Source organism: Aplysia californica, unplaced genomic scaffold (assembly GCF_000002075.1).
Source record: "Aplysia californica isolate F4 #8 unplaced genomic scaffold, AplCal3.0 scaffold00415, whole genome shotgun sequence".
NCBI lineage: Eukaryota > Metazoa > Mollusca > Gastropoda > Aplysiida > Aplysiidae > Aplysia > Aplysia californica.
Genome location: NW_004797685.1, coordinates 299,239 through 317,963, shown reverse-complemented (window position 1 = coordinate 317,963; position 18,725 = coordinate 299,239). Strand labels below are relative to the sequence as shown.

Genomic DNA, 18,725 nt, shown 5'->3' with positions numbered 1-18,725 from the left:
AATAATGTTAATATAATAATAATAATAATAATAATAATAATAATAATAATAATGATGATGGTAAAGATAATAATCATAATAATAAAAATTATAATGTGGATCATTTTAATTTTGCCTGCTCCTGTGTACACATATCTCTAGGCACTTTACATAAATCAGAGTATGAAACAATAATTATGAACAAAAAAAAAAACCAGGGCAGAGAAAACAAACTTCTGCTCATATATGGCCTGATAGACGAGAATGTACGTATGTAGTTTGTAGTTAATGACTTGTTTTTGTTTTGTTTTTTATTGGCAGGGAGAACAAACTTTTGCTCATCCATGGCCTGATAGATGAGAACGTTCACTTCCTCCACTCCAGCTCTCTCATACAGCAGCTGATTACCCACTGTAAACCTTACCAGTTACAGGTAAGTTTTTAATATCACTTACTGTAAACCGTACCAGTTACAGGTAAGTTTTTAATATCACTTACTGTAAACCTTACCAGTTACAGGTAAGTTTTTAATATCACTTACTGTAAACCATACCAGTTACAGGTAAGTTTTTTATATCACTTACTGTAAACCTTATCAGTTACAGGTAAGTTTTTAATATCACTTACTGTAAACCTTACCAGTTACAGGTAAGTTTTTAATATCACTGTAAACCTTACCAGTTACAGGTAAGTTTTTAATATCACTTACTGTATACCTTACCAGTTACAGGTAAGTTTTTATTATCACTTACTGTATACCTTACCAGTTACAGGTAAGTTTTTAATATCACTTACTGTAAACCGTACCAGTTACAGGTAAGTTTTTCATATCACTTACTGTAAACCGTACCAGTTACAGGTAAGTTTTTCATATCACTTACTGTAAACCTTACCAGTTACAGGTAAGTTTTTAATATCACTTACTGTAAACCATACCAGTTACAGGTAAGTTTTTTATATCACTTACTGTAAACCTTATCAGTTACAGGTAAGTTTTTAATATCACTTACTGTAAACCTTACCAGTTACAGGTAAGTTTTTAATATCACTGTAAACCTTACCAGTTACAGGTAAGTTTTTAATATCACTTACTGTATACCTTACCAGTTACAGGTAAGTTTTTAATATCACTTACTGTGTACCTTACCAGTTACAGGTAAGTTTTTAATATCATTTAATGTATGACGGACTAAAACAAACCTCATTATTTTTATGCTAAGTTTTGTTTTTATTACCAATTGTTAACTTTATCTGTGATAGGTAAGTTATTTTAGTACTTGCTGTAAAATGAAGTAGTGCTGAAAGCAGCTCATGTGGGCTGCTCACTTGTAGAATTGATTATGTGTGTACATATGGCTCCCTCAGAATTACGAAGTTTTTATCTGCTCAGAATTACGAAGTTTTTATCTGCTCAGTATAAAAAAATAAAAAAACAGTACCTCGTTTTGAGAAATTTGATGCAAAAAATTTTGAGTTTCAATGTTTATCAAGCTGTTACAAATATTTTGATCACGACCCCCAGTGATATTATGATTTTGATAGAGCGGAGAGAAAGATTTGGTTTCTGAACTCATAGTCTCAGTAACTCAAAACGGCCAAAAATGTCAGATAGAACTTTGTAATTCTGAGGTAGCGAAATGCAGTTTCTGGGACACTTGGATTATTGTTACATATTTGTTTTGTTGAGTGCCTGATTTCACCATGATGCTTCACATTTATTTTGTCTGTGTGTTCGCAGGTGTACCCCAATGAACGCCATGGCATCAGGAACCATGAGGCCAGCGAGCATTACAAGACCACCATGCTACAGTTCCTGCAGGAGCACTTGTGACCTTTGAACCCTCGTTTACACCCTGGTAGGGTAGGCACAGGGGATGTGAAAAAAAGACAAAGATTAAATAGAGAGAATGAAAAGAAAGATTAAAATTGAACATAGAGGATGGAAAGAAAGACTAAGACTAAATAGAGAGGATGGAAAGAAAGACGAAAGTGTATAGAGACGATGGAAAGAAGGAAAAAGTAGTGTGTGGAGGATGGACTGAAAGAAACTGTGCTTAGATAATGAAGTGAAATGAAATGTGGGTGCTGAAGGTTAGAAAGGATAGAAAGAAAGTTGAAACATTTCTTTGTGGATGAATGGACAGAAGAGAATGTTTTGAAGGATGCATCAAAAGAATGCAAGCTAAAGATGGACAAAATGGAAGTACAGATGCTCAAGGAAATGGAAAGAAATGAGTGTGCACAGAATGGATAGAAAGAAAAGGGGTAAGAGTTCACTGGAAAATGAAAGAATGTAGCAACAGGATGAAAAAAGTATATAAAGTGTGTAGGGTGAGATGTAGCCTGACATATTCATGAGAGCTCAAATGACATTTGTTGGAGGTTATGTTGTTGTAAGTGTTACAACTATCTTGAACTGTCAGTGTGTGTATTATGCAGCCTCGTTGTTGATTTAGAGAAGGGGAGACAGAGTGAGAGACAGAGAAGGGTGGAGGAAAGGGGGAGATGGGGACGAAAGCTTTTTGTTTTATGATTTAGTAAGCATTTTACGGCACTTGCAACACAGTTTGGTCATACAAGTGCCAAAGATTAGAGGTGGTTACAAGAGAGTAACAAACAGAAAAAAAGGAGGAGAGGTAAGGACACCGGGTGTTTGATAGTAAAGAAGGAGCAAAGCACTCAGGAACACCGGCCAACAACCCGCAGGGTACTGAAATAATAAAATGGAATTTACAATCGTGAAGTGAGGAATAGTTACAGTGTTGAACTCTGTACAAAATGTGTCGAGTGTGTGTGGCTGCAGTCTGGTATGTCACAGGATACAATACGGGAGAAAGTACATACCTATACATGCCAGTATTTTACAAACGAAAGTATACCGTGTGTGTGGCCTAGTATGTCACAGGGCTACAGGAGAAAGTACACAGCTGTACATGCCAGTATTTCACAGGAGAGAGTACAGCCAGTGTTTTACTGGAAAATGTACACAGTGTGTTCCAGTACTACAGGAGAAAGTATACAGTGTGTCACAGTACAATAGGAGAAAGTACACAGTGTGTCACAGTACAATAGGAGAAAGTACACAGTGTGTCACAGGAGAAAGTACACAGTGTGTCACAGGAGAAAGTACATGATGTGTCACAGTACTACAGGAGAAAATACAAAATGTGTCACAGTACTACAGGAGAAAATACAAAATGTGTCACAGTACTACAGGAGAAAATACAAAATGTGTCACAGTACTACAGGAGAAAGTACACGATGCATCACAGTACTACTGGAGAAAGTACACAGTGTGTCACGGAAGTTGACAGAAGTACTGGAGAAAGTACACAGTGTGTGGCCTAGTGTGTCACAGGAGTACAGGAGAATGTACACAGCTATACAGTCCAGTGTTTTACAGGAGAAAGTACAGTGTGCAGCTGAGTGTGTCACAGGGTTGCAGGAGAAAGTACACGGCTGTACAGGCCAGTATTTTGCATGTGAAAGTACAGTACATAATATGCAGCTGAGAGTGTTACAAGAGTACAAGAGACCAGGAGAACGTGCATAGCTGTACAGGCCAGTTATGGGGCGGCACTGCTTTATTTTTGTGGCCTTCAGTGCGAGTCTTGAAGGGAGGGATGCTGAACCTGAAATCGTTTCTGCACCGTTATGGAGGCAAGCTTTTGGAGTTGTTGGGGTTTTTAGTTAATGTGGGTTAGCCTGTGTCTGCTTGTGTTTGTGTGAGTGGTTATCTGTGTGGCCGTGTGTGCATACGTTTGTGTTTGACTGCAAAGTGTGTGAGTGGTTATTTGTGTGGCTGTGTGTGCATACGTTTGTGTTTGACTGCAAAGTGTGTGAGTGGTTATTTGTGTGGCCATGTGTGCATATGTTTGTGTTTTACTGCAAAGTGTGTGAGTGTGCGGATGTGTTGTAAGGTATTGTGCGCGTGCATTTGTGGTATATGGTGTGTGTGGATATACATCTGTGGTATGTGGTGTGTGTGCATGTGCATTTATGGTATAATATGGTTTTGTGTGCGTGAATGTCTGTGGTATATGTGTGTGTGATTGTGCATCTCTGGTATATGGTGTGTGTAGATATACATCTGTGGTATGTGGTGTGTGTGCATGTGCATCTATGGTATAATATGGTTTTGTGTGCGTGAATGTCTGTGGTATATGTGTGTGTGATTGTGCATCTCTGATATATGGTGTGTGAGTGTGTGTGTGTGTGTGTGTGTGTGTGTGAGTGTGCGCGTGCGTGCGTGCGTGCGTGCGTGCGTGCGTGCGAGATAATTGTTTTCACTTGGCCTCGAGAAGGGCTGGGAAGGTCTGTAATAAAGACAAGCAGGAATAGTGGTGTGTCTGCCTGTGATGAGGAACTTATCCTCATTATCCTAACTTATCCTAAGCTAGGCTTAGATGAAGGAATAATTTGGGTCCCGATTGATTGAAAGTTTGATGTCAGGATTTGTGTGAATTTGTGCCCACTGTCAGGATTTGGCATTTGTGTGAATTTGTTATGCTGTCAGGATTTGGCATTTGTGTGAATTTGTTATGCTGTCAGGATTTGGCATTTGTGTGAATTTGTTATGCTGTCAGGATTTGGCATTTGTGTGAATTTGTTATGCTGTCTGGATTTGTGTGAATTTGCTATGCTGTCAGGATTTGTGTGAATTTATTATGCTGTGAGCTTTTGTTTGAATTTATTACGCTGTCAGGATTTGTGTAAGCTGCCAGCATCTATTTAGGCTGTCAGAAATGTTTTACACTGTCAGGATCTGCTTGCACGGTCATGATTTGTTTTCATACTGTCTGTCAGAATTTGTTTCTGGTAAACTTTGCTTCTACTAAACACAAAGGCTGGTCCTATTGGGTTTGTCGTGAGGCGGCTACATTGTAAAGTTGGGTGTGCTAGTATTAGAGAGTGCTGTAGTATTTAAGACCATAGGCAATCTGCTTTGTTACTCTAACAGGATGGACTGCTATTGAGTTGTTTGTTTGAGTAAAGAGAAGCGATATCGACACTATAATGATCATTTAGTGCTCGGAAAAAGTAAGACGGACAGAGGCAACAGAAGGAAACTTCGGGAAAGCAAAGAAGTAGAACCTACCAGTGGCACCCTCCAGCCATATACACACTAGTGAATTGTCAAGTCCTTCTGTGTATGAAAACTTAAGAAAGTGGATAGATTAGACTAGACAGAGAGGTAGAGACAGGTTGTTTTTTTTTGTTTGTGTTCATACTCCGCACTAAGTTGATAGAGAATCGTGCAAATTTGATATTATGAAAGTGCTAATACTAGCACTGACTGTTGGTGGCATTATAGTTATAGTGATATTGTCAATGGCATTTTCTACTGTGGACATAGTGTTATTTTGTTTTGTTTTTTTAGATAGAATTAGTGATGTATTATATGATGATTAAAGTGAAGGTAGATGTCGATATTGTGTTCTCATTAATATTATTCATTGTCTTTGTGCAAGATGGTTATAATAATCATGTTGAAAACAGTTAGATACAATGTTTCATGCAGAGGTGACATATACGGTAGATTTGTTGAAGAGTGAACTCGCTTCTGGTAAATGGCGTCTGGTGTTTTGAGTGAATTATTATTAGCAACTGGCTTATAATAACTTATGGTTGATAGATCGTTTTTGTATTTTATCTGTTCTTATTCATCAAAATGATATATGAGTGCAGTTCATCAAAATCTTTCTTATTCGCATTCTTTCTTCTTGATTTAAGTCATCAGTTATGCAAGAAAATATATTTAGAATGCCTAGACAATAGAATTCTTCACTCTCAGATTCAAATGTTTTACCTGGATGTCACAAGGCATTCAGAACATTTGAACTTCTGCAATTGTTGACTTATTCTGGCATTTATTTCACCGTTTTCATGGCTTGTAACAGTCTTATGTGAGCACACGTTTTACGGCACTTTCAACACAAGTAGGTCATATAAGTACAAAAGATCAAAGTGTTACAAGAGAGCAACACACAGAAAAGAGAGATTAGGACGAAAAACGTTTGATAGGAAAGAAGGACCAGACCACCCCAGGGCTCCCGTCAACCACACAGTGTAGTAGCTATACATTGGGAGTAATGCTTACTTATATTACATTAGAGCAAGGGTCTGCAAACTTTTTTTTCAAAATGGGCTCTATATTTGAGGGACGAACGTCGATAAGGTAATTATTTTGTTAAGTACAATACACATGTGTAAAGTGAAAGATTTGTCACATTGAAGAGATGTCGGTAGCCTAGTTGTTAGGCTTCCGGACTCGTAATCGTGAGATTGTGGGTTTGAGGGTTCAAGCCCCAGCTCATTCTGATGTTGTGTCCTTGGGAAAAGCACTGTATGCGCGAATTTCCCATTTGGGTAGGTACTTTCAGAGATGGACGTTAAACTTGGAGGTCTTCTCTCTTAAATAACCTAATAGTGTTGATAAGTGCGTTAAACCTATACCATTTCATCATTGACCATTTCACATTGAAGTTCAGCAAAAGTGGGATACATTTAGCAAGCTAGAGTTATGGAGTCTATATAAAAGCATCGTGTATAAAATTTTGTTCAGAGTTCAATGAAAGGATTAAATTATTTGATTACCAAAGTCTGAGAAATGTATGAACACATCTTCCGAGTTTTTTAGTTTTTTTTATCGCATGGCTGTGGGCAAGATGAACTGAACCTATGGGCTGAATCTGACCTGCGTACAGCAGTGTGGTGACCCCTACATTAGAGAGAAATGTCTCCCCTTGTGGGCTTGCTTTCTTTCATAATAATGACACTGTGTAAAACAGCCACATGTTTAAGATTGCCACTTTCTCCTCGACAATGTGTGTGGTAGTACATTGTGGGAAGTAACAATAACTGTGTGGAAGATGTCTCTAGCTTTCCTCATCATGGCTTATGTTTTCATTTGTTTTGGTAGGCCTAAGTGTTTTACGGCGCTCGCAACTGCGTAAGGTCATATCTCATGTCTTCACTTGAGTGGCGTGATTGTGAGTTTGTACTGTAGAGCAGGCATGGGCAAAACTGCGGCGGCCAGCGGGCCAGATTCAGCCAGCAAGCAGTTTCCAGCCTGGTCTGTAAGTTGATCCCGTAATTAATAATGACTGGCCCGCCGTGAGTTGATAATAAATCTGTCGGTCTTGAAAATTAAAAATCAGTAGTTTCTTAATATATCGCTATCCTTGAATTACAAAGTTCTATCTGCTCAGTACCTAGTTTTGAGAAATTTGATGTAAAAAAAACTTTTTGTTTCACAACGTGGTACAGATTTTTCGAATCCGATTCTTTGAATACCTCTTGATGACCACTCTGAATAGTCTTATGATTTTAGCAGAGCAGTTGGAACATTTGGTTTCTGACCTTCGCGCACAGACGTGGCAGAATGTAGCTCCCCTTGAGAGAAAGCTCTATGGCAGTCTCTCAGAGTTGAAGCGAACTACACAGTTTGTACGCGACATCGGACTGACTGTCTAGCTGCTTTCATAGAGAACGAGGAAGAAGAAGAATGACCTCATGAGCTTGGTAATTAAAAATGGCCAAAAATATCCGATTAAACTTTCTAAGGTAGTGATATTTCATTAAATTCTCTTGGGTGACATTTAGTATAAGTTTAAGTCTCACTTCGGAGAGTTGAGGTATTGGCAACCGATGTCACTTAATTTTCTACTGTGAGATATTTGAAATAGCTTAATAATCAGGCTTGTTATTTCAACACAATTGCCCATGTCTGTTGTTGTAGAGAGTGAACATTTCAATGTACATTGATTGATTGTAATGTGTTCACTTCATTGAATTCGGTCATGAGTTTGTGAAGGGTGAACTTTTATAATGTCACAGTGGTGTCATCCTCAGCTCAGTATGATCTGCCTGTAATAATAATAATAAAAAAAACAATTCCCTATGGTAATCTTTGTCCCTGGCCTCAGTTTCTGTTGCTGTTTTATTTCTTTTTTTGATAATACTTGTAATATGATAATCTCGCCATACCTTGCCTGACCATGTCTGTCTGCTTGTCTGTTGTTTCAGTCTGTCCGACTTTTTCCCACAGGTGGTTGGAGGGCGCCACCGGTAGGTCCTACTTCTTAACTTTCCCTCTGTTGTTTCTGTCTGTGTGGATGGTTGGAGTTGGAGGGTGCCACTGATAGGTCCTACTTCTTAACTTTCCCTCTGTTGTTTCTGTCTGTATGGATGGTTGGAGGGCGCCACTGGTAGGTCCTACTTCTTAACTTTCCCTCTGTTGTTTCTGTCTGTTTGTCTTACTTTTTCACAGCACTAAATGACCACCATTGTGTCGATGTGCTTCTCTTTACTCAAACAAACAATTAATTACTTTTTCCACAGCACTAAGTAAATGACGAATTCTGTGCAGATGTGCTTACACTTACACACAGGTGGTTGGAGGGCGCCACTGGTACGCCCTACTTCTTTGCTTTCCCTCTGTTGTTTCTGTCTGTCTGTTTGTCTTCCCTTTTTGTCTGTGTGTCGATTTGCCTCTCTTGACTCAAACAGATGATCTTCTATCTTGCCCAAACCTATCTTTTATTTTTACGTGATTAAATGTCCAATGAGTCTTTATCTGAACTTTTTTCTGGTTTGTTTTAGTTTTAAGTAAAGGAAAACGTTGTTTAAAAAAAAAAAAATTAAAATTAAAAATAAATGTCAAATTATCGTATTTGAGTATGGCTTAAGGTCAGTCGGCAACTGAAAGCGTATCCACCCCCCCCCCCCCCCACCCTCTCCCCTTTCTCCTCCCCTGAAAAAGAAAGAATGAAACTCAACAGAGCCAACGTAGTGCACATACTGTCAGACAATGATGTCATTGTGTCGATGTGCTTCTCTTTACTTAAACAAACAAAACGAACAAAAGAACAAACAAGCGACCAAAAAAAAAATAAACGATCAAATTCACAGGCTTAGTTTCTCAATCAACAAGGTTATATTTAATGCTTTTATTCAAATCACGGACTCTCCGACGCGTGGTTCCACCAATGGCGTAAACTGTACACTGTACAGTTTTTGGCTGGCAGAAATTCACATCATAATCATTACATTACAAGTAGTAGCATAGAAAAACATGAAACCAGAGGACTCAGGCTTATTTCTATAGAAATTATGTATCTTTGGGGGTCCCGGTTTCAGAATCAAATTGTCAAGTTAGTAAGTGCAGGGTGATCCCAAAAAAACTTTACAACTTGTTTTTTAAATATCTTCCTCCATACTGAAGTTTTGCATTTCATATTTCAGCATAACATTTGGAAGCCAAAAGGAATTTGTCTGATATGTATTTTAGATAAGTCCATTGAATGGTTTTGCTCTATACAGCGCATTAGAAAAACAACCCATTTAAAACCTTGTCGCCATTTTCAAAGCATGACGCACCAGTTCGCATCAGGCCTACCACTAAAAGTTGCAACAATCGCGCCTTATTGCAATCTACAGCAGTCTAACAAGTCAACAGAAGTCTGCAGATATTATTTGTCCCAAATTTTGTTCGCCAGCTTAGATCATGGTTACGTTTAGTAAAGAGCAGAGAGCTTTTTGTATTGAACATAACCTCTCCACAAACTCACCATCCCTGACATTCTATAAGTTCTGCGCACGGCATGGAGAGAATGCTTAGGTGCCCTCAAGACCTATGGCGTCATGAGTAGAGAAGTTTCGTCAGTTTGGATCGATAGCGAATCAGAACTAAAAAGTTCTTTAAAACATGACCACTTGAGGTTGAACACGCACCATGCGCAGCCCTTTAAACGTCACCAGAGTGCAGATTTCAGTAGCCGAGTCCCATGGGACGTCTGTCCGTAGACGATCTGCAGCTAGGACTTTCCTGTACATCAACGGTCTGCATTCTCATGGCAGATCTTAACCTAAGACTATACCGTGTTCATCTTCGCTAGGCCGAGATGACATGGATCAGGGCATAGCAATGTGTTCATGATTCCTCGATTGTCTTGTAAAGAGGGATAATTTCCTCGATGACATTTGGTTTAGTGCAAAGCCCATTTTCACCCTGCGGGATATGTTAACTCCCAAAATGCTGTCTATTGGACACCCCACTCTGTCTATTGTATCTAGAAGCCACTTCTTAGTGAACATGTACAGTGTATGTGGCTTTAAAAACTCTTGGTTTAGCAGGTCCTTGTGTTAGTGCGCCACTGAACATTTCGAACGACGCGTTAGAAATATGTCGAGTCCAAAGGAGGGAATGTGGAGCACTGCTTCTAGGAATTCAGAATGAAATCATTAGTTTTTTAAAACTCTGTAAAATAATTTAAATATTGTGTAAATGTCACAGGGATGGAAAATTAATGTCAATGTCAAAGAGAAAATAAAGAAAAAGGTCAACTTATCTTTTCACGACTTCCTGTACAAGATTTTTAAACATTCGTGAACTTTTCATTTTTGGGTGCTTTTTTTTCTTTTAGCCGTTTCCGTTTTCAAAACATGTTTCTTCTTCGTGGATTTCATACCAAACAAATTCCTTTTGAATGAATTATGTCTGTTCCAAATTACAGCTTTCCAGAACTATTTTTGTGCGAGATATTCAGAAAAAAAAGTTGTAAAGTTTTTTTTTTGGATCACACTGTAAGTAAGTACGGTAAATTAATTATAGTGTGTGTGCCTGGAGAAAGGTCCCAGTTCTCGGCAAAGCTATTTCTTTAGTTACGGGTGAAATTTGAAAAGGTCAAAAAGGTCGTAACCAGTCAAAAATAAAGTTCCATATGAAAACACACTTTCAACTGGTTTTTAAAAAAAATAGCCCATTGACAAGATTTTATGATAATGTTTTTAGTCTAAATATTTTTTATTACTTATCTTTGCAACATATTGTGCTCCACCGAAGGTTGAAAATGCTCTAGAAATTTGGTCAACATTCTAAGTTTAAAGCCATTTTTCTCCAAACTTTGTTTTTTTACACGCTGTTACAAAATGTGGCATATCTTTAACACTATTAAAGATAATTGAAAAATTCGAAAATCAGCGTGTTCAGTATTGAATTTACTACAATAAAATTTGATATCCAAAATTAACAACTTGGACTTTTCTCAAGACACGCACCTGTTGTATGTCTTTTGGGATCATCGACTTGAATTATACCCTAGATCGGTAACTGTAGTCTGTAGTGGCCACAGTTCTTTGCTCTCTATACCCCCCCCCCCCAAAAAAAAAAGGAAAAAAGAACAACAACAACAACAACAACAAACAAACAAAACAAACAAACTAAAAAGAAGGAAAATAAAGAAGAAAAAAAAGAAGAAAAAACCCCCCCGTTACGCTGGTGCTCATCATTGGAGCCTAAATGAAGGGCAAAACACACATCTCGTTATAAATTCATAGTCTATAGTCGGGTGCGTGCGTAACCTTTATCTCCTTGACCTTGACCTTGCCCTTCATTATGGAACCATGAATAGAGCCAAATGGTTCGTTCCATGATGAACAGGAATTGCGTCATAGTGCACAATGCACAGCCATGGATATTAATTTATAATTGTGTATAAGTCTATGATGATGCCGATCGAAATACAGGGTGATCCACCCCCCCCCCCAAAAAAAACCCCCCAACAACAACAAAAAACAACGAACAAAAACAAAACAAAAACAAAAAACCCCACCCAACTGTACAACTTTTTTGGTTAATATTTTCCTCTACATTGAAGTTGTGAGCTTCAAATTTGTACACACCATTTGGAAGTCAAAAGGAATTTGTCTGAAATTGATTTTAGATAAATCCACAGAATAGTTTTGCTCTACATAGCGCGTAAAACCCCCCCCCCCAACCCATTTTCAGCTATGTCCCCATTTTTGTAGCATGACGCATTGGTTCGTGTTAGGCCTACCCCTAAAAATCCCAACGATTGCGCCATATTGGAAACTACAGTAGTCTAACAGGCCGACAGAAGTTTGCAGATAGTTTTTCTTAAGTTTCCTTTGCCTGCTGAGATCATGGTTTAGATTAGTAAAGAGCAGAGACGTTTTTATATTGAACATTTCCTCACCATCAACTCATTTCATAAGTTTCGCACATGGTACGGAAATAGTGTTAGAGTACCCTTAAGGCCTTCTTTGATGTCAAGGGTGGAAATGGTCCATCAGCTAGGACCTGTAGAAAATCAGAACTAAACAGTCCCAGACAAAACGACCACTTCAGGCCAAACACACACCGTTCGCACCCCTTTAAACGTCATCAGGGTGCAGAAATCAGTAGATGAGCTCCATGAGCTGTAGACGATGCCAGCAGCAATGACTTTACAACATCTCAACGGTTCGCATTCTCAAGGCAGATCTTCATCTACGAAGGTACCATTTTCCTGTTCGTGAAGCTATCAGGGGATAGCAATGAGTTCATGACTCCTCGATCGTCTTGAAAAGCGTGAACATTTCCTCTATGACATTTGGTTCCTTGGCAGAGCCCATATTTACCTTTCACTGAACTTTCAGGTTATAGTTGTATCAACTCCACAAATGTTGTCTATTTGGGCAACCTCAACCCGCCCCTCCCCATTGTCACTAGAAACGGCTCAGCTCCATACTGTAAGGTGTACAGTGTGTGTGGCTTTGAGTACTCATTGTTGAGTAGCCCCTTGTGTGTGGCCACCACTGAACATTGCCAATGACGCGTTAAAGAGTGTCGAGTCAAAAAGAGGACTTACAGACCATCGGTTCTCAGAATTTCAGAATTTAAAAAATATTTTTAACTCTGTATGAGAAAAGAAATATTGTTTAAAGGTTACCGGGATGGAAAGATTAGATTCTGAAAATAAAAAGGAAAGGAAAAAACAAACAAACCCCAAACCAATCATTTCCTGACTTTCCTTACAAAATCTTTTGAACTGGTGCATTTTGCATTTATAGGAGGTTTTTAAAAGCCATTCCATTTTCGAAAATAAGTTTCCTTTTTGTCAATTTTATGTCAAACAAATTTCTTTTGAATGAATTATGTCTGTTTCAAATTACAACATTCTAGTACAAATTTTGAAGAATATATTCGAAAAAGAAGTTGTAAAGTAAAGTTTTTTTTAAGGGATCACCCTGTATTTGCAGACGTCGTATTCAGCTTAGGATAAAGAAATGGTGGATGTTTTCATAGTATAAAACACAAAGGGCGGAGAGATCAATGTGTTCATGTGTTACTGTCTGTAATAGATATTAACACTTATATTATACGATAATAATATACGTACCCATACTAGCATTCTTAAGTGTCAGAAGTGTAGTGTATGGCACACACATTATTAACATATATAAACGTACGCGTGCGCACGCACGCACACACACATACACACACACACACACACACACACACACACACGTACGCACACACACACACACACTCGTGCACACACACGCACACACATACACACACACACACGTACGCACGAACGCACACACACACACACACACACACTCGTGCACACACACGCACACACACACATACACCAACGCGCATGGGCATGGTATGCGCAAGCTTACCCACACATTCGTATACTGGCACCTACATAATACAAATGTAGATACATGCTTTAACATAATAATGTGTATATAACTAGTCCAAATCACAACACACACATACATGTGTAGACCCCCCCCCCCCCATTATACGTAAACTACTTAGCATTAACAGTCAAAACATAATTTTTCTGTCTGTCTGTCTGTCTGTCTGTCTGTCTGTCTGTCTGTCTGTCTGTCTGTCTGTCTGTCTGTCTGTCTGTCTGTCTGTCTGTCTGTCTGTTTGTCTGTCTGGCTGGCTGGCTGTTTGTCTGCCTGTCCTTCTGCCTATTCGACTGTCTGTCTGTCCCCCCCCCTCTCTCTCCCTATCTTTCACACACATACACACACACACACACACACACACACACACACACACACACACACACACACGCACACGCACGCACACGCACACGCACACACACGCACACACACGCACACACACACACACACACACACACGCACACACACGCACACACACGTAAATAAAACACACGCATTCACAAACTCACTATTCATCTTTCAACATATTCCACAAACATGGACTTGTCTGTTCGTACCTCTGTCTGTATGTCCTCAATACATCTATCCCTCTATTCGTCAGTTGGACAAGCATAGAATCGTCTATTTGTATGTCTGGCTGTATGTCCTCAATATGTCTATCTCTCTATCCCTCAGTTGGACAAACATGGACTCGTCTATTTGTACTTCTGTCTGTATGTCCTCAATATGTCTACCCCTCTATCCGTCAGTTGGACAAGCGTAGAATTGTCTATTTGTATGTCTGGCTGTATGTCCTCAATATGCCTATCTCCCTATCCGTCAGTTGGACAAACATGGACTCGTCTATTTGTTCTTCTGTCTCTAACTCCTCAATACATCTACCCCTCTATCTGTCAGTTGGACAAACATTGACTCGACTATTTGTACGTCTATCGGTATGTCCTCAATTGGGAAATAATCTTTTGTTTGTTTAAATGAACGAAATAGTGGATGGTTGGCGAGTTCTCTGGGGTGGGTTGCTACTTCTTATGTAAACATTTTGTTCTCTTTCTCTCTTCCTTCTTTTTATGTTTGTTATTCTCTAATCCTCTTACTTTTATGACCCAATTGTGTTGCAAGTGCCGTAAAACGCTCACTAAAGCTAAAATGAGTGACATTGTACAGGTTTAACACAGCTTGTATTATTAATTTTAAGGTTATTTAAGAGCTAGAACCTCCGACTTTAGGCCTAACGTTTATCTCAGAATGTAGAAATGACCGTTTAGTGGATACAAACATTGCGTGAAGTGTCTTTCTCAAGGGAAGCTGAGCATCGAACGCCCTGACCCACAATCTTACGATTACGAGTCAGGCAGCCTAACCACTAGACCACCGACGCCAGTTTGGACGAATGTGAGCTTTTCCATTTATTATGATAACATGCCTGTAATTAATTTACTCTGTGTGTGTCTGTTTGTTTGTCTCATATATAAATATATACAAACAACATAAAAACAAATAAAAAAACATTATGTAATATATGATTACATAATACATACACACAAATAACACACACAAATAACACACACACAAATAACATACACACATATATATTATTTATATATATAAAATATTATATATATTTATTAGAATGATATATTATACAGTTACACACACACACACACACACACACACACACACACACACACACACACACACACAGACACACACAGACATACATTCACACACACACACATATATATGTATATATACATTAGTTTAGCTTATTCAAAGACGAAACGGTAATATTATGTAAGACTAGTTTTTGAACTAAACGCCAAAGCGGGCAGACTCGCTATTGAAATCACGCTCTCTAAAGCAATACATGCAATTTCCCTTAAATCGTGTTTTTCGTTTTTTGGAAGGTGGTCTTCTTGTTGTGAGTTGTTTGTGTATAAATTGACGTTTTGTTCAAAAATTAGTCTTACGTGTCGTTTCGTCTTTGAATAAGCTAGATTAATTACCAGGATGATTAATGTAGCGCGATTTTCACCTTTTCAAAATTAGGCCAGAAATCTATTCGAGGGTATAAAGAAATATATACACACATATAATAATCGTTATATATTATATACATATATATCTATATATATATGAATAAAAAAAAATATATACACACATATAATAACAATCGGTATATATATATACATATATATATATATATATGTGTGTGTGTGTGTGCGTGTGTGTGTGTGTGTGTGTGTGTGTGTGTGTGTGTGTGTGTGTGTGTGTGTGTGTGTGTGTGTGTGTGTGTGTGTGTGTGAGAGTGTGTGTGTGTGTGTGTGTATGTGTGATGTAGTAAAATACGATAAATAATATATTATTCTATCCATCAGTTGAATCGTTTATTTGTATGACTGTCTGCTTGTCGTCAAATGATATCTATCAGTATTGGACTATCCGTCAGACGAATTTTCTATTTGTATGAGTGTCAGTCTGTCTTCACGCGACCTATCAGTCTATTCGTCATCTGGATCGTGAATTTGTATTTTTCTGTCTTTAAAAAACCTGTCTGTCTATCCGTCGGATGACTCGTCTATTTGTACGATTATCTGTATGTCTATCAGTCAATTCGTCTCATGAATCGTCTATCTGTACGCATAGTAAATAAGTGTCAATCTGTCTTCAAACGACCTGTCGGTCTAGCAGTCAGATGAATCGTCTATTTGTTATTCTATCTAGTATGTCTATCAATCTGTCTATACTTTGGATCAGCTCTTAAGCAAATCAGTTCGTCCACTTTTTGTGAGAATCATCCGGCCAATCTCTGAGAACATGTCTTGACCATCCCGGATAGCCTCCAGGGAAGCTAGCCCAGGCGCGGGTTTGGGCACTGTGAAGTGAAATGACCGGCCTTCTTGCCACTGGAAGTTTATTGGACGTTGGTCATTGATGTCTCTTTTGTAGTCTTTGTGCCAGGCTGGGTGACAGACACCTCTAAAACAGATGATCTGTGGAGGAGAGATAATGAAAATAATAATGTTGATGATAATAATAATAATGATAATAATAATAATAATAATAATAATAATAAAAATAATAATAATAATAATAATAATAACAATGATGATGATGATGATGATGATGATGATGATGATGATGATGATGATGATGATGATGATGATGGCTGCATCTTCGGCAGCGTGGGCTGAGCTCTTCATTCACAAAGTTCTTATCACATTGCTCCAATGATGGTCCGACCGCAATCTCGTTAGCTCAGCGTGGTCCCAGCAACATGTGATACTTTGTTCCTGCTCATTGGAGTACCCAGAACGCACATCTTCCATGATGATGATGATGATGATGATGATGAAGATAAAATAGTAATAATGATAAAAATAACATTAAAAAAACAACACCAGGTGACCAGAACAAAGTTCGTCTAAAAGACTGCGGATAAAACAGTTGTGAATAAAATTAAGAACACAAAAGTTTGCAGAAAAGTGTAACATCCATGTGGATTTATTATGTATTAATGACAATAAATTATGACAGCCACTAATGACAATAAATTATGACAGCCACTAATGACAATAAATTATGACAGCCACTACAAAGTTACAAGACATCTTCCAGATATCCCTAATTTCGAGTCAAGCATATTCTGACACGTTAAGTGAATTTGACAATGCAGGCGTTGACACTGCTTTGGGGGGGGGGGGTCTCCTTCATGCTCCCTATGATGGTTTTTCTCAAGTCTTGGATACTTTCGAAGGAATCTAACACACTTTGTCCTTCAATCAAACACTCCAAATAGTGAAAACCCAATGGACTAAGGTCCAGATTGTCTGGAGTTCAGTTGTGCTCGGTGGGAATTACTGTTCTGTTACCAAAAGGGATTGCTGATTAACCGCTGAACAGCTCTGACGTCATGAGGAGCAGCCCCACCTTGCTAAAGGTTCTGGTTTTATGTCCCTCCATCATCAACAAATAATGCCAAAGCTTCTCCAGAACGTTGATAGAATGACGAGGTACCGGTCAGAGTTCACCGAATCACGGACCACCCAAAACTTTTTGACCCTTCCAGCCCCATGTGCGTTTATTTTCAGCAGCGCTTGTACTTCTCACCGTCCCAAGAGCGTATATTGTTCTCTGTTTCGGGGGTACTGAATTTGCGCATTTTTCGAAATTAGCAAACCTAATTAAACGTTAATTTTCATAATATTTCTTCATTCACCTTTAAACATTGTTATATGTTATTGTCTATCTAAACCTCATTACAAAGATACGTCATCATTTTTTAGAAAGCAGGCCTCTTTTTCTGAAATACTGCTGTATTGACTGGGACTGGGGTTAGGGAGTGCACAAAAATGGCTGGGGTTGGAAGGGTTAAGAGAGCGTTGTTTTTACAGGTTGCCTACAGTGTGTTATTCGGGACCCTAGGATTCAAATGTATTATTTTCCATGGACCAAAACCTTTGAAAATTTGCAGCCCATTTCAAAATGGACCTACTGCTTGGAACGTTATGTTTGTTACAGATATCTATCCCGTATGCTCGAGCAAATAAAGCACATGCCGATTTGGGAGATTTCGTTTACTGATCCATCTTGACTGCAAAAGCATGATGTACAGGGGTCAGGGGTGAACTGCTTTATCCTCTTTCCGTTGCACATTAGCTATGAACTACTTAAAAACCATAATCCGGATGTATGTCCTAGCTTTTGGTGAATGTTGGTGTCAATTGGGCCATTAGCATGACAGTTATTCACATAATTTCTTTGGACAAACTTTTTTTCTGGTCAGCTGGTACTTGTAATAATAATAATAACATGTTCTTCGAGATAGGCCGGATGATTCTTGCTAAAAGTGGACGAATTGATTAATTGCTTCAGAGCTGATCAAACTGGTGGATAGACCGATAGACATTCTAGATAGAATAACAAATTAATAGAGGCGGGTGAGAGATGGTTTATCACCTCTGTGTATGTGGGGGGAGGGGGGGGATGCATGTTGAATTTAAAGACTGATTGTTTGGAAAAGGGGAGGGGGTACATGGACTGTGCATGTGTTTGGGAAGGGAGGGGGCGGGGTGAAAAATAATAATTTTGGGCGGTAGGTATTGGGGGCCAAAGATACAGTTGTCAGACGTAACACGTGTGGCGACTTACACACCTGACCTTCTGCTTCGCCTCCAAGAAGAGGGGACGTTTTCCTGTTTGCCGCGTATTTTTCATAAACTAACAGTGAACCTTTAAAAAATAATTACCTTTCTCGG

At 38.7% G+C, this 18,725-nt stretch overlaps 2 protein-coding genes across 2 annotated transcripts in view; one reads left to right on the top strand and one right to left on the bottom strand.

Annotated features, from left to right (window-relative positions):
* Positions 1–1,988, top strand: part of LOC101860913 (dipeptidyl peptidase 9) — a gene marked incomplete in the record, with an annotated part of 31,800 nt that extends 29,812 nt beyond the window's left edge. Inside the window, 2 exon segments of the mRNA XM_013085874.2 lie at positions 301–412; positions 1,718–1,988. Coding sequence (XP_012941328.1) covers positions 301–412; positions 1,718–1,810 — 205 coding nt within the window.
* A 14,015-nt stretch (positions 1,989–16,003) lies between these two features.
* The window catches only part of LOC101860674, a gene marked incomplete in the record, with an annotated part of 17,477 nt that continues 14,755 nt past the window's right edge, over positions 16,004–18,725 (bottom strand). The window contains 1 exon segment of the mRNA XM_005104339.3: positions 16,004–16,460. Coding sequence (XP_005104396.2) covers positions 16,221–16,460 — 240 coding nt within the window.